General features: G+C 45.5%; 1 protein-coding gene across 2 annotated transcripts in view; it reads right to left on the reverse strand.

Annotated features, from left to right (window-relative positions):
• MDGA1 (MAM domain containing glycosylphosphatidylinositol anchor 1) overlaps positions 1-25,056 on the reverse strand; it is a gene marked incomplete at both ends in the record, with an annotated part of 137,747 nt that overhangs the window by 41,986 nt on the left and 70,705 nt on the right. For both annotated transcript variants that reach the window (XM_084202017.1, XM_084202016.1), the window contains 2 exons: positions 954-1,105; positions 4,810-5,079. In XM_084202017.1, the coding sequence (XP_084058143.1) occupies positions 954-1,105; positions 4,810-5,079 (422 nt within the window). The remainder of the gene's footprint in view (positions 1-953; positions 1,106-4,809; positions 5,080-25,056) is intronic.

A 25,056-nucleotide genomic window follows, 5' to 3' on the forward strand; every position in this document is an offset into this window, starting at 1 on the left:
TCCTGTATTATTATTAAGTACTGACAACGTGCTCCATACGGTGTGAGTAACAAACAAAGGCTGTCCCACCCCGGAGAGCTCACAATCAAATGGAGACATAAAACTGGAGCCTACTGTGCAGAACTAGAGGAAAGAGACACTTGAATCTTTTTAATTATTTTGTTTTCTATCTACAGTAAACAAAATTTTCCTTGCAAAATGCATTTGTTTCTCAGCTACCAGTGAATGGCACGAGCCACCAATTTTACGTGTCCCCATTTTTCAAAAATGTTGAATGCACATGCTTTGCTGGGCATGGATGAAAGCACCTGGCAATCCTGCTAAGATAATATGTTCTTTAAAAACATCAAACTCTTTTCTCTAACCTTCTCCAACCAGTGATGTCTTCAGATTTCACTCAGTCCTCTACCCCAACCCCCAGTATGATTTTTCTTCATACTCAGAAACCTTGAAACCCACTTCTCTTCCCCTGCAGAGTTCATACAGTCCAAATAGCTTAGTTAGTGTGACAGGATGAAAGCCCTTCTGCAACAAAAACAGCCATTGACTTTTTCCTGCAGTTCCTGCCTGGAGAGCTCTTCAGCTTATTCCCTTTTTTCCAAACGAGTGAGGAGGATGGAATTCCACTCATTTGAATCTTTGGCCTACAAAACCTACCCTACCAAGTAATGACTATAAGGCATTGTTCCCACTAAAACCCCATTCAAAACACTGAGCATGAACAGCCCAACTGGGGCCACAGGGCTTTGAAAGACCTCGAGTGTACAAAACCCCTGAGATAAAAGTGAACACCGAGCTGTGCACTGGGCCTGTTTCTTCCATTCAGTGGGGAAGGTGCAAGACCATCAGGATCTGCCAATTTCATCACTTTCAGCTCTTAATCAGCAAGAAAACATTGGTGTAGTTGCCTCCTGAAAGGCCATATGCTGGGGCTCCAGGAGAGCGGATCTTACCTGCCGGACTTCCAGGCGGTACTTGAGGATGGGATCCACAGCATCAGGCTCCTTCTGGGTCCACTGCAAGACGTAAGAGTAATTCTTGGATTGCTTCTGGCTCAAGGTGGGATTGGGAGTGTCATAGTAAAACTCTGGGCTATAAGCTTTTGCTGGAGGGGAAAAAAAGAAAAAAGAGGGAGGAAAGTAAAAGAGTGGGATCAAGGGGAACAAAAATTACAAAGAGACGTGGTGAGAGGGGAAGAGCTCCACTCACCCAGCTTATCGACCTGCCTCTAACACAATGGACCCCTTTACTTTGCAAAAATGTGCCACTGTTTTCTGTGAATCACTACTGCCTTCGCAGCCTAAACTGTTGGGAGGATTAGCAGCCCTGCAACACCAGTGGGACATGACCAGCACCTGAGAAGATGGAAACAACTTCAGTTCTCCAGCTGGAACCAGCTCTAATCTTTTCTCTCTTGCTTTGTAGTTTAGATTGAAGTAACAGCTTTATACTGGCATTTCTCCCGTTTCATCTGCTGCTTTACAGAGACTCCTGCTAACAACCCCTGAGGAAAGATCATTTGGCCAGTAGGTCATAGGAAAAGTGTTATTTATCACACAGAGACCGTGGCATTAAAAAGGAGACCTTGCTCCTTCTGCATCTCCCCTGCCTTGGCAACACAGTGCTCCAGCCTCTTTGTAACACAACAGTCAACTCGGCAGCAAAGAGGACGCTGACCTCAGCCCGGGTAAAAGCAGCGGGAGCTTTGGCAGGGGCGGAGATGTCTTTTTCAAACCCATGTCTCTCCTTAAAAACAAAGTGCAGCTGGAGAAGGGAAACACGGAAGGAAAGAGGTACCAGAAAGAAAACGAGCAGATCAGAGAAGAAGGGACTACCCGTCATTTCTCCAGCAGTTTCTGTCCTGAATCACAACCAAACAGAATTTGAAGGTTCCTGCCACGCAGCCCAGCAGCTGCAGGACTAATGCACAGGGAGCACAGGTCTTACCCACAACTGGTTCTGCCCTATTTGAAATTACGATCGTTTCACCCAGTCAATTTCAATTTTTGCCAGGTCCTGTCCTGACCCAGGCAGGAGTTGGACCTGAATGAGAGCTCAGGTATTTGGGTACAGGTCCAGTCTGAACCAGCAGAGACCAGAAAGATGCCTGGGCAGCAAGGGATGCTGGAGAGCAGAACAGGAATAAACACCATCTCCTCAGGATGTCTGCTGCACCTTTCCACTTGAATCACCGGGCCTGCCATTCTGTATGGTTATAATTAGGCTCGACAGGATTCAATGTTTATTTTTTATGAACTCAGATGTATAATATTGATATTTATTTCCAAGTCCTTTTTCTCTTATTATTTTTATTGACTTGAATTTTTGCGCAAGCAAGAAGTTCAGAACCACCTCAGAGACTAATTGCTGCTTATTCAACTTGTATTGACTATGGAAGTCAAGTTTTATAATGGATTTCGAAATAAAATCAGAACTGATGATAATCATCATCTTGCATGATATTAATTCATTATTAATTGACTGCAAGATGGAAATAGAAGCTAGAAAAAACAAAAGCTTTTCGATAGAAATGTAGCATATCAAAATACTTTTAGAACTTCCTTCTGGAAGCTTTTACTACTGCTGGAAAATTTTGTCTTTTGCTTACAGCTGATGGGAAGAGCTGAAGATTATCCACGCCCCTCTTACAGGCTCTTCTGTGCTTGTGGCTAGTGAGGGAGCAGATGATGAACAGTATGGGCTGCCCTGATAACTTCCTCAAGAGGAATGGGTTGGATGTTTCACTATCCTTCCAAAACATTTTGGAAAGCTAATCACTCATCCATAGAAGAAAATAATCCCATCCTGGTCAGATACATGTACTGTATTTTCAGTGCACCTGAACACCCCACAGTCAAAACTGAGTCACTTTCTGTTGCATAGGAAGGCTTATGGTATTTTTTTTCCACAGAGAAGAAACAGAAACAAAAAGAGACCATGCCACTTTCTCTGCTCAAATAGGAAGGCTGTGGCTGATGGGAATTGAAACTCCAGCAATCCTGAGTCCAAGTAGAGCAGTCTAGTCACTGGAATATTTTTCACGTTGCTCTACAGGCTCAGAAGGCCTAATTAATTTGTAACTGTCCAGGACACAGGCAGAGATGTCTGGAGTTGAACAGCTACAATCAGATATCAATGTCTTGGAAAAGGAGAAAGGATTCAGAAAAAATGAAAGCTTGCTGCTTTCCTGATCAGTGCTCTCTAGGCATGAATCCTACTTTCTGCTGAGGGGATCTTATCTCAGGCACAGCATGGCACACGGGGTGCCAATATGTATTTGTTGCTGCCACCAGTGAGAAATTCCTGGGAGCATTCCCAGGCTTGACAGGGATGCAGTTTTCTGTGATGGCTCATGGAGGGATATGGTTTGCATTCACTTAGTGATGCGAGAGTTACAAGCATATGAAAAGGCTAGAGAGGGCCAAAGCTTTCAAGCAAAATTCGCTGCAAGACAAATGCCAGGAAATCTCAAGGGGTGAGAGCAAGGTCCTGAAAAGGGACCCAAAAAGTAAAAGTAGTTTGGGTTCCCCCATTTCTGTCAGCATCCCAGAGTTACAGCATACCTGAGCTTTCCCAAGCCCTAGGAAAGGCCCTCTTCACAATCAGGCCTCTCTGGATGTTACTCCTTCTCATTTATTTCAACCCAGACTTGAAAAGTATTATAAATTGGCCCTGGACTCAAACTTGAGTATTTGGACTGAATTTATTGCTTATTAAGACAACTTCATAGGAGAGCTCTTCCAGAAAATTGTGCCCAAGTCAGTTCTGGGGTCATGGGAAAAGCAGATTTAATGATCAGCTGGAGAGGCCAGGTCAGATGTGCAGTTTTAGATGCTGTAAGTCTGCCATCCCTCTGTGCAGTTGCAGGTGCTGCAGAGGAGGCCTGCTCCAGTGGATGATGGATTTAAAGAAAACTGTGAGCAGCAAATACACTGTGTAATAGCAACCATTCCCAGCTCATGCTTTTTCTAGAAAGCACTGTGAGACACAGACAGACAGGAGTCATAGAGAAGGCACAGGAATACATAATACAGTTTTTGTTTCTTTCTTTGTTTGCTTTTAAAGAGGAAATCAGATGGTTTTGGAGCCTGTTGGAGGGATGTACAGAGCTTCTCACTTCCCCTTGGTCAATACTGATTGATGATACAGGGTGTCCAAGCTTCAAAACTGATTGTGGCCTTGAGTTTAAGTCCTGTAAGTGGTCAAACACTGCTGAAATCTAACACTTAGCTGCTCCAGGTCCATCTGCCTGAACGATGGAGACAGATCTCCCTGCTGGCTTATGGAAAATTATTCCTCCTGAACAGAATGCTGGGCACAGAGGAAGCAATAGAGGCACTGTAGTGGCACCAGTTTATGAGGAGCAAGCTTCCCATGACTGTGGTATTCACATTCTCTGAACAGAGAGAGACATAATTCTCTCTCCCAGGATTTTTCCTGGGAAATGCAGTGACAAGCTCAGAGAAGAAGAGAAAACAATTCTTATCTCTACTTGCTGCTCCTGTTGTTTGGCACACGTGGAATGTGTTATGGAGATTGTTTACTGAAGGTGATGCTTGTTTGGATTGATTGGCCAATTAGGGTCAATGGCTGTGCGTCGTGGCTGTCTCCAGACAGTCACAGGTTTTCTTGAGTATCTCTTTAGTACAGTTATAGCATATATTAGTGTAATATAATACAGCTTAATAAAGCAATTGTTCAGCCTCCCGAATCATGGAGTCAGAGCACATTATTCCCTGGCTGGGGGTCCCCTGCATCGATACATGACCCCATCCAACAGCTTGCTCTGATGTGCATTCTGTGACTTACCAGACACCTGAAAGAGGCAGGTGGAGACCCCCACGTCGTTGGAGATGCTGCACTCGTAGCTCCCGCTGGTCTCCCGGCTGACGCTGTCCACCCTGAGCTCCGAGTAGTCCTGCTGCTCTGCCAGGGGCTGCGCCAGGAGGCTCCCGTTGAAGCGCCAGACGGAGGTGGCCACCTTCATGGGGCTGCCCTTGAGCATGGTGCAGCGCAGGGTGACGCCGTGCCCCATGCCCTGCCGTACGTCCTGGAAGGCCGGCTCCACCACGGGGGGGACTGGAGACCCAACAGAGCAACAGACAGAGAAGTCATCAGGGAGCAGCTGCCTCACCCAGCACGGTCACCCCGAGCACCTCTGACAAGACAGGCACCTATGATTTCCAAGGGGTTGGAGCCAGGATCCATCACACCAAAAGCAACAGTCATCTGACATTCCCTTCTGACTGGGCTGGGGCCACATTCTACCTCTCTCCCACTTACGGATAACCTTTAGCAAGCCCTCATCCCACACCGAGCACTGCTTGCAGGAGCTTCCAAGCTCTGCTCTCCCATGTGAGAATTGCAGCACCAGCAGCTGTATCACAGCTTGGATTCAATCCTCAGATCTAATCAGAATGACTGGTTCTTTTATACAGCACAAAATGCACTCCCTGAGCAGGCAGGTAAGTTCCACAGCAGTCATTTCTTCTTGTCAATGTTTGGCAGGGTTATCAAGGACACTGTGTTTAGATGGAGGGATCTGCACCGGCTCTCCCCACAGACCTGAAAGGGTTTTGGAGGGCCCCTCCCAAATACATCAATACAACACATCATGGACTGGCCACAGGGACTCTGGGTCCTATTTTTATCTCTAGCAACAATTCCCTGATGTTGGGAGGTGAGTCACATCTATCCATGCCAGTTTCTCTGCCAGTAGTGTGAGAATGGGAATGGTGATGTGTGCTCACCTCCTCAGCAAAGGGAGACTACTATGTCTTTTGCACTTTAGCACTTGTAAAAATTTATGGGAACCTCATGATTTGGGCATGGTTGAGGCACAGCAAGGAGAAAGTCAGATTGGCACTGTTTGGGTTAGTCCTTATTTAATACAATAAGAGAGGACTTAAATCCCCACTGTCTCTGATAGATGTGTTTCACTTGCAATAAACTCTTAATTAAAACATTACAGCGAGGGGATAAACAGAAGCTCTCCATCTAAAATAAGAAAAGTTTCCTGAACACAAAACAGCTGTTAGCCTGAATGTAAGAGGGAGAACTGATTTACAGCAGTTTCAGCACAATCACAGCTGACCTTCTCCAGGTTCAAAGCAAGTGCTCTTCCACAGTTGCTATGCCCTAGAGACCGACAGAGCATCTGCCTCCTCTAAAGGTCCACAGAATTGCCAAGCACAGCCAGGCCCAAAAACATGCAACACCCAGCATCTGCAGCAGTAACAAGATGTGGGTCCACCAACAACCACGGGTCTCTCTGCATCCCTGCTGCCCTGAACAGAGCTATGCTGGGAAGGGCTTCAGCACACCAGTCCCCTCCCACAGCCTGACCCCAGCAAGACCCAACACCTCTGTGACACTAGTGACATCTCTGTCTTCACCACAGATGAAGTTGCTGCATGCACTGTCCCACATGTGGACATGCATGTCCCATCTCCAGGGGGCACAAATGCATCTGTGGGTATCCTGTGCACAATCATCCCCACCATCCCCTCCACCTGGCAGCCTTTGTTTGATGGGGCTGATTGTTTTCAAGGTACCTTGTTCTCAGCTCTGTCTTTGGGCCCTTTGCTGTGCTTAGGTGGATTAAAAGCAGCCCTTGCCTGAGCTGAGGCAGCCGTGCTGAGTGGCACGGTCAGCTCATTACAGATGGCTTTCCTGGGGATGTGTCTCTGCGAGTGCTTCGAGTGCTGGCTTGCCTTTGGCTCACACGTCTCCCACCTCACAGTGAGAATAATGTGAGAAGTTGTTTGATTAGACCTAGTGCCATGCATGTATCATCTCCATCCCTAGCTGCTATCCCATTTCTTCAGTCACATCTGATCCTTAATTGAAGCCAGTGGGGTCTCACATTATAATCTAGGCCAGCTGGTGATATAGGGAAAAGAAAGAGAAAAAGGGGAGAGAAGAGAAAAAAGAAGGCTCTAAAAAATGGCACAGCCACTTCTTCAGATGTACTCAGAGCAGTCTGTCTCCTGAGGAGGAGAGAGAGGGGTTGGAAAGCAGCTTCCCCCACTGAATCTAACTGTGCCAGGTATGGGGCTGGGACAGAGGAAAAGGTCTGAAACTGGACAAAGTGTCACCTGCAAGGACGTGCTGCAAGGAAAGTGCCCTCCTGGGCCACACTGCAGGAGTGTCTGGGGCTGGTAAAGGATCACAGAGGAACAGGGCAAGGATGCTCCAGAGGCTTCCTTAGGTCACTGGAACAGCAGGGCAGCCAAGGATGCAGAAGATATTTAATCTTCAGCTGGAAAATGGGATTTACTTGATTTGCACTGGGACAGGCTCCAGGACTATGTTACCATCTTGCAAAGGGAATGTCTGAAAGTGTCTATCAATTAAAAATTGATTATATTTTCTCCTCTTGTCTCTTGCACTTGAAAACACCCAATGAATATTAACTCTGCAGGTTGTCCTGGAGCTCCTGGGTTTCCTGGAGAGAGAGCTGATGCAGGTTATCCCATCACTACAAAGTATAGACAACTACACCAGGGGTCAGTTATTCCCAATGCATATGAAAACAAAGGAAGGTCAACAGCAATTACAAAGCCAGACATCAGCTCTGGCCTCCAATGCCTACTGGGGAGCTCACACTTGTTCAAGGAGGTTAAACACAAAAGGCAGACTCACCACAAAGGCAGGGATTCAGTCCATAAAACCTCACTGCTAACAACACAGCCTTTTCTGTTTCTGTTCTTTTTCTCTGGCTTAAAGGCAAAAGAAAGCTTGTTTAAATGAGCTACTCCCCAGAACTAGGAACTGAACAGCTCCAGCACACCTGACATGGGGGCTGTCTTGGAGGAGAGACCTGTGATATGAGCCCTGCACAGACACCTTTAGGGAGCTGCAAAAAGGATAATGTACTTCAAGGTGCTTCTTATACTCACAGGGAAGCAGCATTTCTTCTGGCTATAAGGAAGTTGTATTTGGATATTCTGGCTTGCTAAGCTGCTATGGTGCTCTTTAAGTTTTTAGCCCAGTTCCAAAGGTGAGTCCTCATCCAGAGGCTCCTCAAATGCCCTCCTGTATCCCTTGAAATCCAGCACCTGTATCAGAAGTGCTCTTTTAAGCAGCCTCCACATTGCAGGCAGCAAGTTGCCAGGCTTCCAGAAAGTAAAAAAACCTCTGTGCACATAGAGAACTTCAGGATCCCTTGGCAAGAAACACAGCAAACAAATATAAACAATTACCGTTCTCTCTCAGCACAGCTTAACTCTAGAAGAGCTTGCTGGCAAGAACAGTGATGAAAGGGGTAAAGAGGCAGTGTTGAAGTGAGGGTCCTTCACCAATCTTGTTAAGATTCCTCTGCTCGAAACGCAAGGCAGGGTGCTCTGCCTTGGTAGCAGAATGAGCTGGTTAGGAGCAATCCCAGTGAGCCAAACACAGGCAACCCACCCCAGTGTGCCAGGCACCCCAAAGCAAAGCTGGGCTGCAGGCAGCTCCTCGCTGTGAGCCAGAGAAGATGCTCTGGCCCAAGGGGTTGGTGAGCTAACGTTGCTCACAGTGATGAAGGGCAGTGGTGAGGGAAGTACAACAGCGAGATGTCAAGCACCAAGGAGCGTTGCTTTGTGTCCCAATAACCTCTTATTTTCTTAGTTTTACTGGAAATAACCAGAACAGAAATGCTGATCCTGCTAGGTGAGTCAGAAGTGCCTTCTCACAGTTTAGAATTGCGGTCTGCTTGGTTTAAGTCTGTTTTAGTTTTAGCCTTGAGAAAGGGTAAAACTAAACTAGGGCTTTTCCTTACAAGAGCTCAATGGAGAGACCACAGTCTCTCCTTTCACTGTCACTGTGCCATCTTGCTTGGGCATAGCTCAGCAAGGGACACTTGTTCCTTGCAATGCTGTGAGATTGCTTCAGGTTCCCATCAAATTCAGAAGCCTCCAGAAGGCAGAGATGTTTCTTTCACCAGTGATGAAGTCAGAGCATCCCAGGATAGCAGAGATGCACTTTGAAATTTTTTACTTGTGGGTTAAATAGAGAGAAAAAAAAAATCCCTTAAATTAGAAACTGGCAATGTTATCATGAGGCTGCTCAATCCAGTATGGATGAAAGGCAAAGAAAGGCCCTTGTTGAAATGGACTCATGTACAGAAATCAGTGACAAGCCTAAAGACAAACCAGGATCTGCAGAACAGGGGAGCACTGAGTGAACAGACTTCACACAAATTGCTCAGGCAATAATTGAGAAGGTCGAACATCCTAGACATTACAGGACAACACTACTATGCAAAACACACGCAAATTCTGCTTCCCCACTGCAGTTTGGTAACAGTGAATAGCATAAGCTGATCAAATCCCAAATGCTGGCTTGTTTTGGAAAGGTTGTCAGAGCCAGGGAACTCTCTCCTGATCTGCTTTCTGACTCACAAGCAGCCTTGTCCCCCCCTGTAGCCATGTGCAGCTGACAACAGCCACCTCTGTGGGTGGTGAGCTGCCGGCATTGTACCGCTGGTGCGTGCAGCTGCCATGGGCTGGCTGCTACCTTCTTATTTTGCTACAGGAATTTACCTCCCACGACACTTCCTCTGCTGCAAAGAGCACCACAGCACAGCAGTGTCATGGGGAAAAGGAGAGGCGTGAAGAGAAAGATGCCCTAATCAAGGTCACACACACAGCGATCAGACAAAAGCAGCGCAGGAGTCCTCCATCCTCACCTTCTCTATGCCTTCCATATTGGCACCCGCATCCTGGCCCTTCCAGTCTTAGCCCAGTCTTCCTTGTCTGTGAGAAACACCCTCTCCTCTATCCTCCAGAACCAGTCTTTACATTTTTTATTTAAATCTAGACAGCGCAGTACGTAACACAAGTGATGAAAATAGCAAGCTGTGCTAGATTAGAAAGCTGCTTAATTTCAGCAGCTCTCATCCCAGCCTACCCACTGACTACCTCAAAGCTTAGCCATGCATCACAGCACCAGTGGGACTCCTGACTTTGGTCTTCACCACGTCCCTTGGGGAGACCCAACTGACCACCCATTTGTAGGACTAACATTGCAGACAGCACACAGATAACCTGGCATGAAGGACTGCACAGAGTGGTTAGTTACAATTCTTAGCTGTGTGTCATTATCCAAAGAAGCTAATGACAACAGGAAGTCATTTCTCTCTCTAGAAAGCAAATCAGCACAGGCAGCTATTTGGACCTTTTGAGAACTGTATGAGTCTATCCAGCATCCAGTTATTTTCTTACAGGTATCCTTTTGCATACTGCTGGATGCAATCTTCCCTAATCTTCTCTAGATAACCAAAGCAACCTCAGCAAAGGATGCCTCCCTTTTCCAGCCCCCAGCCCCATAACCTGGGGTAAGAAAGATATCACAGACAGCAAAGATACTGCAACCCTTTTCTCACAGCAAGAAGAAAGCTCCATGCTTTCAGTTCCAGGAGAGACCAAGACTCTCTACCTGGACAAGAGGGAAGCTCTTTTATTGTCACAAGGCTGGGAAATCACAGCTGAGCAATTCTGTTCCTCGCAACTGCACCTACACCCCACACCCTAGGAACACACATTAGGCACCAACAGTTTTCCATGTGAAGACAAATATCCAACCCATATTTACAAGCCCAGTCTCATAGGCTTGTTTAATATATAATTGAACAGTTCGAAGAAGGGAGATCCAGGAAGGCTTGCTCAACCTGTTTCAGCTTAAAGCCAATTCTCATTCTTTTATCTCATATGACTTTTGCCTTTGCACTTCAGTCTCTCCATGCACAAAGAGATAAAATGTGTGGTTTTTGCATAGTGCTTGAAAGCCAAGTTGCAAATATTGTTATTTCAAAGAAAACAAATTTGTTTGAGTAAATTTTCTGCTAGGCGAGTTCGGGGTCTGAAGAGGCAGGGCTCAGAGAATGCTTAGTTCTGTGCTAGTTGACTGCTTTTAAAAGAAGAGCAAATGAAATGTATTCACTACCAGCTTTTCTGCTTTCCTCTTCCCTGAACTTTCCAAGCCAATTAGCTCAACTAGTCTTCACCTATTAATAGAGGAATTTACTAAAGGATTTCCTCTTCTTCATGATGAACTGTGCTGATTAATACATGAGACCCCTTGGTCGCTTTACAGAGTGCTTTGAAGAAAGTCCATCCTGGGTGGGAATTTCCAGACCTTTAGCCTCACAGATATGCCTCCTCAAAAAAAGATCTGTCCCAGACATGCTGGAATGCCACTCAGACTCACTGCCCAATTAATTCACGCTAACAAGACACTACAAAGACAAGTATTCTTCTGCAGTGTAAAGCCACCTCATTCCCATGCCTCACTTACCTTCTGGTGTCTCGTTTTAAAACAGTACACTCCCCTAATTGAAAAAGATAAGTAGAAAAAGATGCTGCATGTACAGAAAACACATACACATTCATATGTGAAATGCATGCTGCTAAGCCTTCCCCCACCCATACACCACCCAATCAGCCAAGTTGTTCACTGGAGAAATATAGAGGGATGAGAGTGGACATTTCAAAACTAATACCTTCAAGTACTGCTAGACAGGCATAACCCCAAACTTAGATTTTTTTTTTTCCCCACAGACTAACATGAAAATATTTTCTGTAGCTCACAACCAAGTCTGCTAATTATAACATGGTGAAGCAGCATGACAGCCAGGGTGGATCTGCCCAGCCTTCATTCTCCTGCCCACGCACATACCCACAAGAGGGGAGCCCTCCCATGTGTAGCAGTGCCAGACCACCAACGCTTCGCTCAGGTTCTGCCTGTCTTCTACAAGATAACAAGGTGTCACCTCATACCCATGCATCTGTTATTACATGCCTCTGTTTAACAAACTGGGCTGGTAGTGACACACCACTCCCAAAAGCATATAAATAGTTTAGATGCAAACATTCACTAGCAGTCCACCAATGATATTCTTTCCCCAAAAGCATCCTATATGCATTAACTTTTGGCAGAGAAACAGTTATCTTACTATTCAATAATTCATAGGTGAGCTATTCAGCTGGGCAGTTCTGGGAATAAAGCAACTCATTGCCAGTGCAAACTAAGGAAAAGAAAAAAAACCAAAATCAACCCCACAAGAAAGAACAAATTAGGTTTTTCCAAAGCAAAGAATCCACATCTTTCCTCTTGCTTCAGAGTTTATCAGTAATTTTTCTTACCTAATTCCTTTGCTTCAGTTTAAGCCTACTGCAAGTCCTCCCCATAGGTGTTCTCACGTCCTAGTAATCAACTCTGTACTATCCCCAGGGTGTAAAGAAGGGAAAATAGAGGGAAAACAACTAATCTATGAACTTCATCATCCTAGTACCAGCCCTCCACATTCCTGAGAAAGATTTGGAACAACGGGGAAAGGACCGATAACCTCCCCTCCCCAAGTTTGACAGCAAAACTGGTGCTAGCTGAAGCAGGACTTTAAAGCCCATATTTATCACATTTTTCTTCATTGAAACACACATCTTAGGAATGCCACCTCCCCAAGGCTATTAAGTGAGAAGAACATCTCCAGAGGATGATTCAGATGGCAGGAATTCCTAGCTGGCATATGAGCCTCAGCCCTGCACCTGTGCAGGAGGTGAGCTTAAGGTGATGCCAGCACTCCCAGCTCTGCTAGGTGGGATAAAAGCAGAATGAAGCAAATGCATTGATGTGACCAGTTCCCCCATTCCCTATGAAGCTCTCAAGAACTCCCAGTGCACCTTGTTTGATGAGTTGATCAGCAAGCTGAGTCCAACACACACCTGAAACCTGGGCAGTGTATCCTGCTCTTGGACAGGAGACCCCTCCTGTGCTCCACCTGCTGCATGCCACAGCAGAGCTCACCTGGGCAGGAAAACAGGCACCAGGCTGCACATTCCCTATGGCAAACACACTGAGAAATCTTTGGACTCCAGGAAATGTCCAATTAGTGCCACCACCGGGGCTCATGTCCAGAGAACACAGCTGCCTCCTACAAGGAATTGTCGGAATTCCCCCTTGTCTCCTGGAGGTGAGGGCACCCCCAACCAGAGGAGCAACTGGGCAGAGGTGACTGCTGATTCCAAGCATCAATCCAATAGCTCCTGTTCCATTGCCAGCTGCCATAATGATTCAATTACTTCCATATATTTAACCCTTTAATACAAGAACTGAAATTTAAAAGCAGGGAGGCTGCAGGAGAAAAGAACCTCTGTGGACTGCAATCCTGTCAAAATAGAGAAAAGCCCCTGCTTTAGAAATGCAGTTATTGTCAGGGCTGTAGGGGATCAGAGGCTTCTGCTCACAGCTGGACCACAGCATTACCTCACCTTCTGTTTTCAGTCTGAAAACTAAATTGGGACCACAAGACAATCCCTCCACAGCCTTTCCAAACAGGCAGGCAAAGTGAGAGGCAGCACAGCCAGAATCAGAAACACTGATTAAAAAATCAGACCTGCTTTAGTGTGGGTGAGGTGGGGCCAGAGCTGGAAAGGGGGGAGATCCAAGTTAGAAAGAGCCCAGTAGGGGAAGGAGGGCCATCCAAAGTAATTAATATAAACAAATACTAACCAGCACTCCTTAACATGTTCACTTTGAAAACTTTGTTCACAGTAATAAACAATAAGGATGCATGGGGCAAAGCCAGACCAGGAAGATTTAATACAGTGGTTCACCATTTATCTAAGAGTGGAAAGAACACAAGCTTCCCCACACAAAACAGGTTGTTCATCAGCTTCTCCTTCAGACCTAGTGGGGAACTGGGACCAAGGATGAAGAATTCTGTGTAGAGCAATGCTCAGTTCTCCGTCACTTCTCTATCTGCTACCTCAGAGTTTTGCTGCCAGTTGTTTAATATCCTGCTCTACAAACTGCCATCATTACCCCATTTTTCCATCCTTCACCCTTGATTGGTCTTGATTCATCTGAGGAAGATGACGACAATGAAAACGTAACTGTTCAGAAAGAGGGTGAAAAGATGCTCAAACTAAAAGATTTATGGCAAACGCTCCAGCTCATAGATGAAACAGCTGAGGTCAACAGATATCAAAGCAATTTTTCCCATAAGAATTAATGTAACAAGGGGGGCAGTGCATACAGGAACTCAAGAATGCATGCAATTTAAAAACACGGGATCAGTATATATAGCAAAGAGAAAGGAGAGGCAAGAACATTTTTTACTGTAAGCATTTTTACTGTCATTCTCTGGATGGTTACCGCTTCATCATTGTCATCATCATTTTCAGATGAATCAAGGTAGATAAAATCAATCACGGGCAAAGGATGGAAAAATGAGGAAGGGTTCAGGAGGTCTTCAGATGAAATGGCTGAGGTCTTTCAGAACAGTGACTGGCTTCAAAAAGCCAGCTGCCAAACAGCTACAATCTCTGCCATTGTACATCCTGTTTTTCCCCTCCATCCTTCACACCATCACCTGCACACATTTAAAAAGTGTGACATCCATAAGGACCTTTGCCCAACTCCTCCTCTATTAATTAATTACTAAAAAAATACTTTATCTCTCCTATTAGTACTGTCATAGCTTTTCATGAACATATCTTCCACAGATTGTTGGTGCAGAGAATCATCTCCCTGCACTTCATTCCAAAAGATGCTGCCTGCCTTTGGAGGCAGCAGAGGATCTGGCAGTCCCATTTCTTCAGGAATGGGTAGTATCACCCACCCCAGAGAACAATGTGGACTCAAGCTATAGAGGACTTACTCCTGCATTGGAAACCCCCTGTGTTCTCTCAATGTGTTTCCCAAGGCACACCAGCCCTGCTGCTGAAGCAGGTGCAGCACTGTAGCCCCTGTCTTTCCCTGCATGAGGGAGACCACTTTCACTTCTGACACTCACAGGTGCTGTGGGCTCCCAGAAATCACTTTTCAGGGCTTAGGGTCTCTTCTGCAGCAGGAGGCAAGAAAGGAGGCCACTGAGAGAATTGGCAACCATTCGAGGACAGCAACCTGCTCCTCAACCTCCCCATCTGGCTATCGGCTCTGTCCCATCTCCTCTGGACTTGGACCAGGAGAGCAAAGTTTATAAACAGTCTCATTCACAGAATAAATCTGATCTGGCATTCGATTTTCCATGACTGACCTCAAACTGGGCCAATACAGCAGAACTCTTTGGATGAGCAGCATCCCTGCAATGTGGTCACTTGCCTATCTCCTACATTCACCCCTTTGCACTGGCCGAGGAGAGCTTCAGCTGCAGCCAAGGTGATATGCAGGACAGCTGGGAAGGACACACCATTTCTTCTTCCAGTTCTTGGATTTTGGTCCGACACATAAACATCTGAGTTGGTTCCATAAGTTTTCATTATTCTCATTCTCAACTCTCCTGGGACACAAAAGTTAAGGCTGTTACCTTCCTCATTTGGACCCACTACATCAAGACCTGAAAGTGGATCCTGGCCTGAGTCAATCCATCAGCAATCATCATTCTGAAGGATTGCACCAGCACACACTGTAGCACAGCATCCTGTTCCTTCTGTCCTCTCTGTAATAAATAATAATGCCTCCCAGAATCAGCTATCCCAGGTAAAAAGGACATTTTAAACCAGCTTCAGCAATGTTTGCTGTGACAATCCACTGTAGTGGGCTGGAAGTAAATATAATTCTGCATACAGTTTTGGAAAGAACCAGTGTGGACTTAAATCTGGAAATACTTGTGGCTAAATCTGTGATACAAGCCAGAGAAGTAGGAAAGACAGCCTATGTCTGTTTGTAAGACTCTGGCTAGGTCTATGTACTCTGATCTGAATTCATCAATGCAAAAATGGCAGACTAACAACGGATCATAAAATTCTTAAAAATGACACAGAAAGTAGTAAAATATCTACTTTCTGTAGAAAAGGGATCTTTTCTGTAGAAAAGGGAAAACTTTGTCCAGGTGGGCCATTGAGAGAAAGTTTGTGATAGCACCTTGTGAACACCAGAGGAGATAAAATTATTCTGTACCCTCCAGGCAAGCACTGCCTGTGGAGGTACGAACCAAATCATTGGGTCAGCCTAAGCAGATGAAACCTCAGAACAAACAGCAATAAACCTTTTTATTCCTCACTGATTCCATAAAAAAACGAATGGGAGATGAATGTGGGATGCAACCTTCCAAGCTAAAAATGAATGATGATTAATATAGTTTTATGGGTCGTTGGCAGACAAACCAGGTAGTGTTTGAGAAAGCAACAAGAAAAGTAACTATCTTGTCATAACATCCTCAGGCTTTGGAAAGAACCTGGCTTCCTTCCACACGACAGACTAATTGAAGATGTAATACTACTCAGATGCAGCCCACATTAAGCAGATTAAAACACATTAACTGAACGAGTTCAAAAAGAAATTTTAAATGGCTGCACGCACCATTGGGATCTCTCTAGTAAGAGGGAACGCCTATTCTAGGAAGAGATCTCTAGAAAGAACCCACAAGAACCTCTCAAACCGATGCTATTTCACATCTCCATCAAGGTCAGAGATCCAGAGAGCAGCTTGGCAAAGCTCAAGTACATCAATTATAAAGCACCCTGTTCAGACTGTGTAGCCCACAGCACACATGACCACCTTGAGTGTCTGAATGACCTCCCATCTGTTGCAGCTTGTGTGGCTGGGTGCACACTCAGGCTCATCCGTGGCGTGTGGCTTGGGCTGTGCTTCCTCCCCTCCCACACAAAGGCAGTGATAACTGACCATCACCATCCCTAAGTGCCTGTGTCAATACAAGAACCAACATTTCCAGAAGATACAAAGCACGTAAATGACATGCTGAAGAAGTACCTCTTACAGGACAACTTGGCTTGCCTGATGGAATAGTCTTTTGGGAACTTCATTCAATTTGTCCTGGATATTCACAGAACCATAAAATATTTGGGGTGGTAGGGACTTTTAAAGGTCACAATGTAAAGGTTCTTGAAAGAAAACTGTTGAGGAAAGAATGTGTCACTCTTGCAAGGAAAGAGACAATGACTCCACGAGGAGCATGAGTTAATGTAACCTGTTAACATCAGCTTTCAGCTTAATTCTGTGGTCCAAATATGTCCAAATCCTTGGATGATCAAACCAAAGCTCACTGAACATATTGTGAGATGGCCATCACATCTGCACTGGTGAGATCATTTTTGAAAGCCTGTTTAATACATGTGGCCATGCTGACAGAATAATGTCGAGAAAAAATGAGAAGAGGGCTATAAAAATAAATATAGGGCTGGAAAACATGCCTTGTGGTGAATAGCTAAAGAGACTCTTTCTGGATTGCATACTGAAAAGGCTAAGAGATTACTTGTTCTGGTGTCTGAGACAACATGAGGAAGAGACTGCTAATAACAAATAGCTCGTTGTGTGAGAAGACAAAGGCATGAAAAGAGTTTGTAGCTGGAAACTGAAATGAGACAGGCTTAGATTAAGTGATGACAACAAAACCACAAGAGTAAAAAAAACACTGGGACAACTTACTGAGCAACACACTGAATTCTCTGTCACTTCAGGGTGTGAGGAGATGCTGCACTGAAAATGTACAAATAATCCAAGTTTAGCTGCACAAAGGTAAACTCTCCTTGTTCCTCAGCTCCATCAGTGATAGAGACTATGCTTGGCATATAAATAAGTCTCCTGTCCAGACAAACAGCACAAAATGGTTAGAAGGAGATTCAAAGAGCTCTTGTTTTCTCATAGTGATTGGGAAGCTGGAGTCACAGCACTTTGGATAAGCAGATTGGAGCACATAAGCTTCCCTAAAGGGTTTAAAAAAAAAAACAAACAAAAAATCCCAACACAAAACCCAACTCTTTCCTCCTTTCTTTAGAATGGTTTAATTTGCATTTTTTCATTTATACATGTAAGCTGGCTCCTAGAAGGTGAATCAGTATGAAAACTTACCCACTTCCATGCATAAGTTTGGACTTTTGCAGAGCCTCATTACTAGCAGCCAAAGCAGAAAAGAAAGATTTCCAAATCACAAAACCCGATTTTGAGTTGCTCTGTTTTCCTCTGATCGAGCCAACTGCTGCCATTTTCTTATCCCTTCAGATCTACTACAGTCTCTCCAGCAGCCCACCTTGGATGGAGGGCTGCTCACTTTCCCTCAAGCCCCATTTCTCCATTTTACAGCATAGCAGAGTGTTGGCTGAAGGGTCTGTATTATGCATCAACGATGAACTGCTCAGAAAATCCCAGCAGACTCAATGCTATTAAGCTCATCTATATTGCATTCGGTTATTAGATACTGTATTCTAGCTTGTGATTAGGACAGTGGAGTTTCTCCTTGCAATCAGCACTTTGTAAGGAAAATCCCTGTTCAGTGCAAATGCTACTGTCACTCATTGTTCTCTTGACCTCAAGCACAGCCAGTGTTGGGAACCTCTATTAGTTTTGGCACTCCCAACAATTCCTCCTGTGAAATGCTTGGCCGAATTTGCCCCAGACTTGTGGCATATTTGCATGAGATTTGCAGCACTGGTTTCATCACCTGTGAGAGCAGGTCACAGCAGATCAAGGATCTTATTTTTCCTTCCACCTCCTTCCAATCTGGGCTACCTGTAGAACTTGAGATCTCAGTCTCAACTCCAAATTGCCATTTTGGTCTAGCAGTAGGTTTAGGGCTCAGAGAACCGTGAAGGCTACAGCTGCAGCGATGCCAGGACTGAAAAAGGCATGCCAAGTAGAGCACAACACTGCACCAACATTGATCTCTCCACATCTTTCTTAATCTGCATCACCCATGGTACTGGGGATCTCAGGCTCTGTCCAAAGCTGCAATTAGTGGTAGGGTTCAGAGGAAAAAAAAAAAAAGCCTACAGTTCTAGGGATACTGGGGATGGAAAGCCTGTATTTCCAGGAATCAAAAAACCCCAGTCACAAGTGCTGTTCCCCAGTGCTCAGTGTCAAAGACGGTTCTGTTTAATCTTTATCAGCTATCTGGATGAGGGGACTGGTGGCACCCTCAGTCAGTTTGCAGGCACACCAGTTTGGGCTGGAGTATCAATCTGCTGGAGCATAGGAAAGCCCTGCAGAGGCATCTGGAAAGAATGGATCAATGGGCTGAGACCAACTGATGGAGGGTCAACAACGTGAAATTCTGGGTCACAACAGCCCCTTGCAGCACTGCAGGCTGGGGCAGAGTGGCTGGAAAGCTGCCCAGCAGGAAAGGACCTGGGAGTGCTGGTTTACAGCAACTGAACATGAGCCAGTGTCTGCCCAGGGGGCCCAGAAGGCTGACAGCATCCTGGTCTGTACCAGCAGTGGTGTGGCCAGCAGGAGCAGGGCAGGGATTGTCCCTCTGTACTCAGCACAGGTGAGGCCTCACCTTGAATCCAGCGCTCAGATCTGGGCCCCTCACTATAGGAAAGACACTGAGTGTGTCCAAAAAGGGCAACAGAGCTGGTGAAGGGTCCAGGACATAGATCCCACAAGGAGTGACTGAGGGCGCTGTGGTTGTCCAATCTGAAGAAAAGAAGGCTTAGGAGACATCCTATTGCCCTACAATTATCTGAAAAGAGGCTGCAGCAAGAGGAGGGCCAGTCTCTTCTCCAGGCATGAAGTGAAAGGACAAGATGAAACAGCCTCAAGTTGTGTCAGGGGAGGTCTGGGTTGCGTATTAGGAAAATTTTTTTCATCTAAAGGGTGGTCAAGTTTGGAATAGGCTACCCAAAGAAGTGGTGGATTCACCATCCCTGAAAGTGGTCCAGAAATAACTGGATGTGGCACTTTGTTATATGGTTTCGTGGCCATAGTGGTATTAGCCCAGAGGTGATCTTGAAGGTCTTTTCCAATCTTATGATTCTAAATGAGCAGTCTCAGAAGTCAGCTTCCTCCCAGTCAACAGTAACAAAAATTTCCATTGTTTCCTGTGACCACATGTGACCCTAGAAACAAGGACTCCAAAATTAAACAAAGTGCAACGGGTAGGCATTCAAATAGGAAATGGAGGCATGTCTGTCAATTCCTGGGACTGATGATGGATTTGCAGGTTCATTACTGGGGTCATGAAAGAAAACCACCTGTTCTACCTCGAGTACTGGAGGCCAATTATATTTGAATCAGAAGTAATAGCTGACATAGAGAAGGAGTGTGTGCACACTTGTGCTTATTTGTGTTTGCAATAGAGACACAAAGGAGAATGGAAATCAGGAACTGTATGAAGTGAAATAGGGTGAAAGGGGTGAATGTTGGAAATATGATTTCTGCTCATTGAGAAAACACTATTTCCTGGCTTCAAAGAAAAAACAATTTCTTGCTCAGAAACTGACCCAAGTGGAAAAGCCCAAAACTAGTCACTGAGCAGCTCCACAGAAAGCTCCAAAAATTTCTATGACCTTGCTAAAAAAAAGCCCTCAGCCTCCCTCTAAAGTGTCCTAGCACAGAACTGGAAACAGGGAGACTCACTGGGATGTAGAGAAGCATGAGCACCTCTGAAATTTAATTCTCATTTAAACAGTTTCCCTATAGGGGTGAATGTAATTAGTGCTGTTTCAGAGCTTGGGGTCAGGATGGTCACAGCTAATTCAAAACACATCCAGGATGCTCAGTTTTCTACTGGGGCTTCTGTTCATATCAGGAATGTCTCAGGGGCTTCCCTGCATAAATCCTCCCCTCAAAAGTGGCACCACTATTCTGTGCATTGCTTCCACATGCCAGCTACAATCCTTCTGGGCTTGAGGAAATAGCTCTGCTCCAATGCCAGAATCCAGAGAGCAGGTGAAGAGCAGCATGGGATACTGCTCCTGCATGGTCATATGTGCTACATGACATGGTTTACAGCCCAAAAATCCTGACAGGAAAGCAAAGGCACAGGCACAGGCACAATGCCATAGCACCAGATAGCTCTCTCTGGAAAAGAGCCTGTGGGAAAAGGATCTCTGCTTCCCTGGCACAGGTCCTGTGTCGGGTCTGATGGCCTATGCTGCTACGCAGGTGTGGACAGCTGTTTTCACTTCTCTGTGCCTCAGGCCTTTGTGCAGAGGCTGAGAGTTAACATGAGAAAATGAATCACAATTTTTGTTTGCTTGGTGACTTCTTGGTTTTCCTAGTGAGTTCTGGTCCATGACATCTCTCTCTCTCCACCACCAAGAAGCAAGAATTTGACAGGGACAAGCCATTCCCTCTTTTCCTGTCCTGTGACCCCATGCTCAAAACATGAGAGCTGGCAGCAGGTTTCTAATTTGCTCCATCTTCCACTTCTCTTGCCCCATGTCTGCTGAAGTCTCATTTCAGCTGGCACAGAGTTAATTTTCTTTGTAGCAGCTGGTATGGTGCTCTGTTCTTGATTTAGGTACAGTGATGCACTCAGGAGGAGAATAACTTTGAAAATGCACTGATGTCCTAGTTGTTGGTAAGCAGTGCTTTAACTCGTGGACTTTTCACTGTCTCATGCTCTACCAGTGAGCAAGTGCACAAGGAGCTGGGAGGGAGCATGGCCAGGACAGCTGATCTGAGCAAACCAAAGGAATGTTCCGTACCACAGAATGTCATGCCCAGTATATAAACTGGGGAGAGATGGCTGAGAGACACCAATTGCTGCCTGGGGATGGGCTGGGCACTGGTCAGAGAGCTGTAAGTAATTGTACTGTGTTTCACTTATTTTTCCTCATCTCTCTCCCCCTTACATTACTATCATTACTACTACTATAATCCTTTATTTCAATCACTAAATCATTCCTACCTCAATCCACAAGTTCTACCTTTTTTTTTTGGATTTTCCTCCCATCCGTAAGAGATTCCCCATGAACTCAGATACCAGTCCTATTTATCACCCTGAGCAGAGAATATCCCATAACCCCACATTCCAGGATGCACAAAGCTTTCTCTGCCTTGGCCAAGTTCCCATGTCTCTTGGACCTGTACTAGTGCTGCACAGGCCCAAAGAGAAAGCAACAGCTGCAGTGCCAGACTCATTATTTCTGACCTACTGACTGGAGAAAAGCACATGGCAAAAGTACTCACAGTGTATGTTACACCTCTGTGCAAACAGAAGCAGAGCCAGGACAACCTCTCCCTCCAGCTAGGCTGTCTTGGTGCAATCTGGGAATCACCAGCTGTACTGCACTTTGGAGAACTTTGATACAGGTGTTTTTACCCATGGTCTAAGCCTAGACAACAAGAGGACCCAAAAGCAAAGCAGTTTCCTCAGAATGGCAAGATGGGAAGCACTGGAAAGTGTCTGACAGTCCTCTGGCAGCAGTATGCTCCTGTGACTTACAGAGAATCACATGTGTGGGTGAGACCCAAACATGCACAGCCTTGCAGGATGCTCAGCACAAAGCATTTGAGAGGATTCTGGAGTTGTTTCTTATCCCAACAAGCTGATATATACCTAGGTCCTACAGGGAAAATAGCTGCCATGTCAGGAAAACCTTAGAAGGAATGTCTGCATGAGAACAGCATGAGATTTGGTATTCAGCCCTGAAAGGGCCACAGGTGAGCAAATATTTACAGAGACATGACCAAGATTGTCTGCCATCCACTCTGTCTATACAGCTCTTGTCTCTCCCTTCCTACACAAAACTGTACAGCTTGAATGTGTCTCTCTCAATAAAATTAAGTTGCTCTTCCTGCAGAGTCTGGCCAAAACCCAGGATAATGGTGGATTATGGAAGGTGTATTTGTTTCTCCCAACAATATCTGAGAAATGGATTAACCGATTTAAACCAGTTCTCCTCTGAACAAACAAATTCATCTCTCTAGGCGATGAGCTCTCACACAAGCTTTTACTCAGCCTATTATTGCAACCACACAGGTGCTGAGAGATGAGCAATGAGCTGCACAGAAGCTGAATGGCAGCGCAGGTGGGCTGAAATCTCGCACAGCAGACCCAGGTTCCAGCTTTAAGGCGGGCTCCCGCCTTCCTGACGCGCATATCTGGGGATTTTCCTCTCTCTTTTCACGGTCTTTTATCCAGGGCACAGCTTGGATAAAAGTACACATCACTGTACTTTGCATCTGACGTGTGGTGCCACAGACCGGACATGCCAGCTTTGCAAAATCTGCTCCACGGCCTCCGAAATCCCCCTGCCATCTGGGCCTTCTGCTTTATGTCTCAAGCCTCTTGCATCTCCCGGCCACCACAGGGTGCAGACATGCCCTGTCAGACCAATTTCAATCAAAGAGGTAAATCAGGAAAGCTCTCAGGGCACAAGGGAGGCTTCCCAAGAAATCCGAGTGAGTGGCAGCACTTGGGAACCTTCCCCACAAGGCAGCAAGCAGAGAAGAGACCACAGCTCTTGCAGGGTAAAACCCAGCTGTTAAACACTGACAACAAAAATTCAGACCAGCCAAAATTCATACAACTGCTTTACTGTGAAATATGGGTTGTTTGGTTTTTTTTAAAGGTGGATATAACAAATGCTACAAAAAAAAAAAACCCAGCCCTGGGAGTCCCGGGGCTTTGCTGTATGAACATAAAGGCGTTCCAAAGAAGAAGGCTTTAGATAAGCATCCTTAGCCTGCCAGACTTAAAGCCATGAGGCTGGCAGGAGGGCAGGACCACCGAGTCCTACACAGTAACTTTTGGTACAACCCCATGTGAGGACCCAGTCCTAAACTGATGTAAGCACTGTCACAAACTCCATCAATCAGGCCCCAGGACCAATACGTGGTAATTGTTATGACAAATCTGAGGCCAGCTGTGCCTGTGATTATTACTTTGCTCTGAACTGTGGTCATTTGGGTTTGCAGTCATGACAGAGTAAAACTTCAGCCTGTCCTGAGACTGACAACTCTAATTAGTTGTTAGCAGCCTGGGCACTGGGAAGCAGAGTGAGCAATCCTAATGCCATAACATCCAGGACAGGGCTGTGTGCACGAACACGAGCTCTAAGGAGCTTAATCCCAAACATGATACCGCAAGAAAAAAGTGTGTTGACAATCAGGAATGAAATCCTCTGCTCTTAAAAAGGGGAGCAGAGGGGCACTGTGTATTGAGAAAAATGCAGAAATTAGATGTATACTTTCAGTTTAGTCACACAAACCTCTATACAACTTTCTTGAGGATAAGAGGGGAGGATTTCCATCAAAGTGAAACCTAACTACCAGGTCTGGCTTTGTTCAGACTGGTGGTTCAATATCACGCCCATATCTATGAATTATTTTATCTTTCTACCAATTAAAGTCTCTAAGTTTGAAAACACTGAACTTGTAGAAGGCACAGTTTTACTTTGGCTTTGAATACAGACACACTTGCCCCAGAGCATCAGTTCATTCTTAAACCTTTGATGGTATAAAATGAACCAGAACGCACCAGAGTTCTGGCTGGCAGTAGAGCCCGAGGTTCCCCTCTTTGCCAGCAACACGTGTACCATGGAGAATGGCAATAATGAAACATGAATGAAAGAGTAGGAAAGCTCCACTCACTACAAGAACAGAAAAACCATCTTCTGCCCCCAAGTTAGCTCCTGAACTGTGCTCCTCAGCTTGGAGGAGGGTATCAGGATGAATTTCACCAATAAAAACAATAAAGAATAACAAAGCCATCACTATAAATATATACACTCAGAAATTAAACCAACCAGGTCTAAAATTCTTAGCAGATGGCTCCATAGTGCAGCTCACATGGCCAAGCAGCAAGACAGATAAGCCAGCTCAGCCACAGACAGAGGGGTCAGCTCTGGCCCCTGACAGCCTCATTTCTCTTAGACTCCCTTCATAGCAGGGAGAGCTGCAGGGAGCTCTTAGCAGCCAAAAGCTCCGTCTTAGCCACTCTGCAAAAACATCTCCATGCCCAAAACACGTCTCAAGAGCACTTTTAAGAGAGCAGTTAATATCCAAGCTTATATTTCAGGAGGGGGCAGGGCACCACCAAGAAGCACTGACATTGAGCTATGGCTTCAACAGCTGATCGAAACAGTTTAATGCATTTCCATTTCCAGTTGCATGGAGCCAGCAATGTTTCTTACTTATTTACAGTATCACCCCCTCCCCTGCTCCCCACTCTGGTGTTTGCTACATAGATAACACGGGGAATTGATGCTGACTATCGCCTGCCTGAAGTACAGCGCTGCCGATGGGTTCAGCAGGATTTTAAAGAAGAATGAGTCAACAGTGTGTGACCAGGAATAACATTTGCCAGTGTGTGAGCTTGAATAGGAAAACATATCTGTGCCCACCTGAACATTAGTTAAAGTGACAATGGCAACAGATGCCCCAGCA

The sequence above is a fragment of the Fringilla coelebs genome (genome assembly GCF_963513975.1).
Source record: "Fringilla coelebs genome assembly, chromosome: 3".
Classification (NCBI taxonomy): Eukaryota; Metazoa; Chordata; class Aves; order Passeriformes; family Fringillidae; genus Fringilla; species Fringilla coelebs.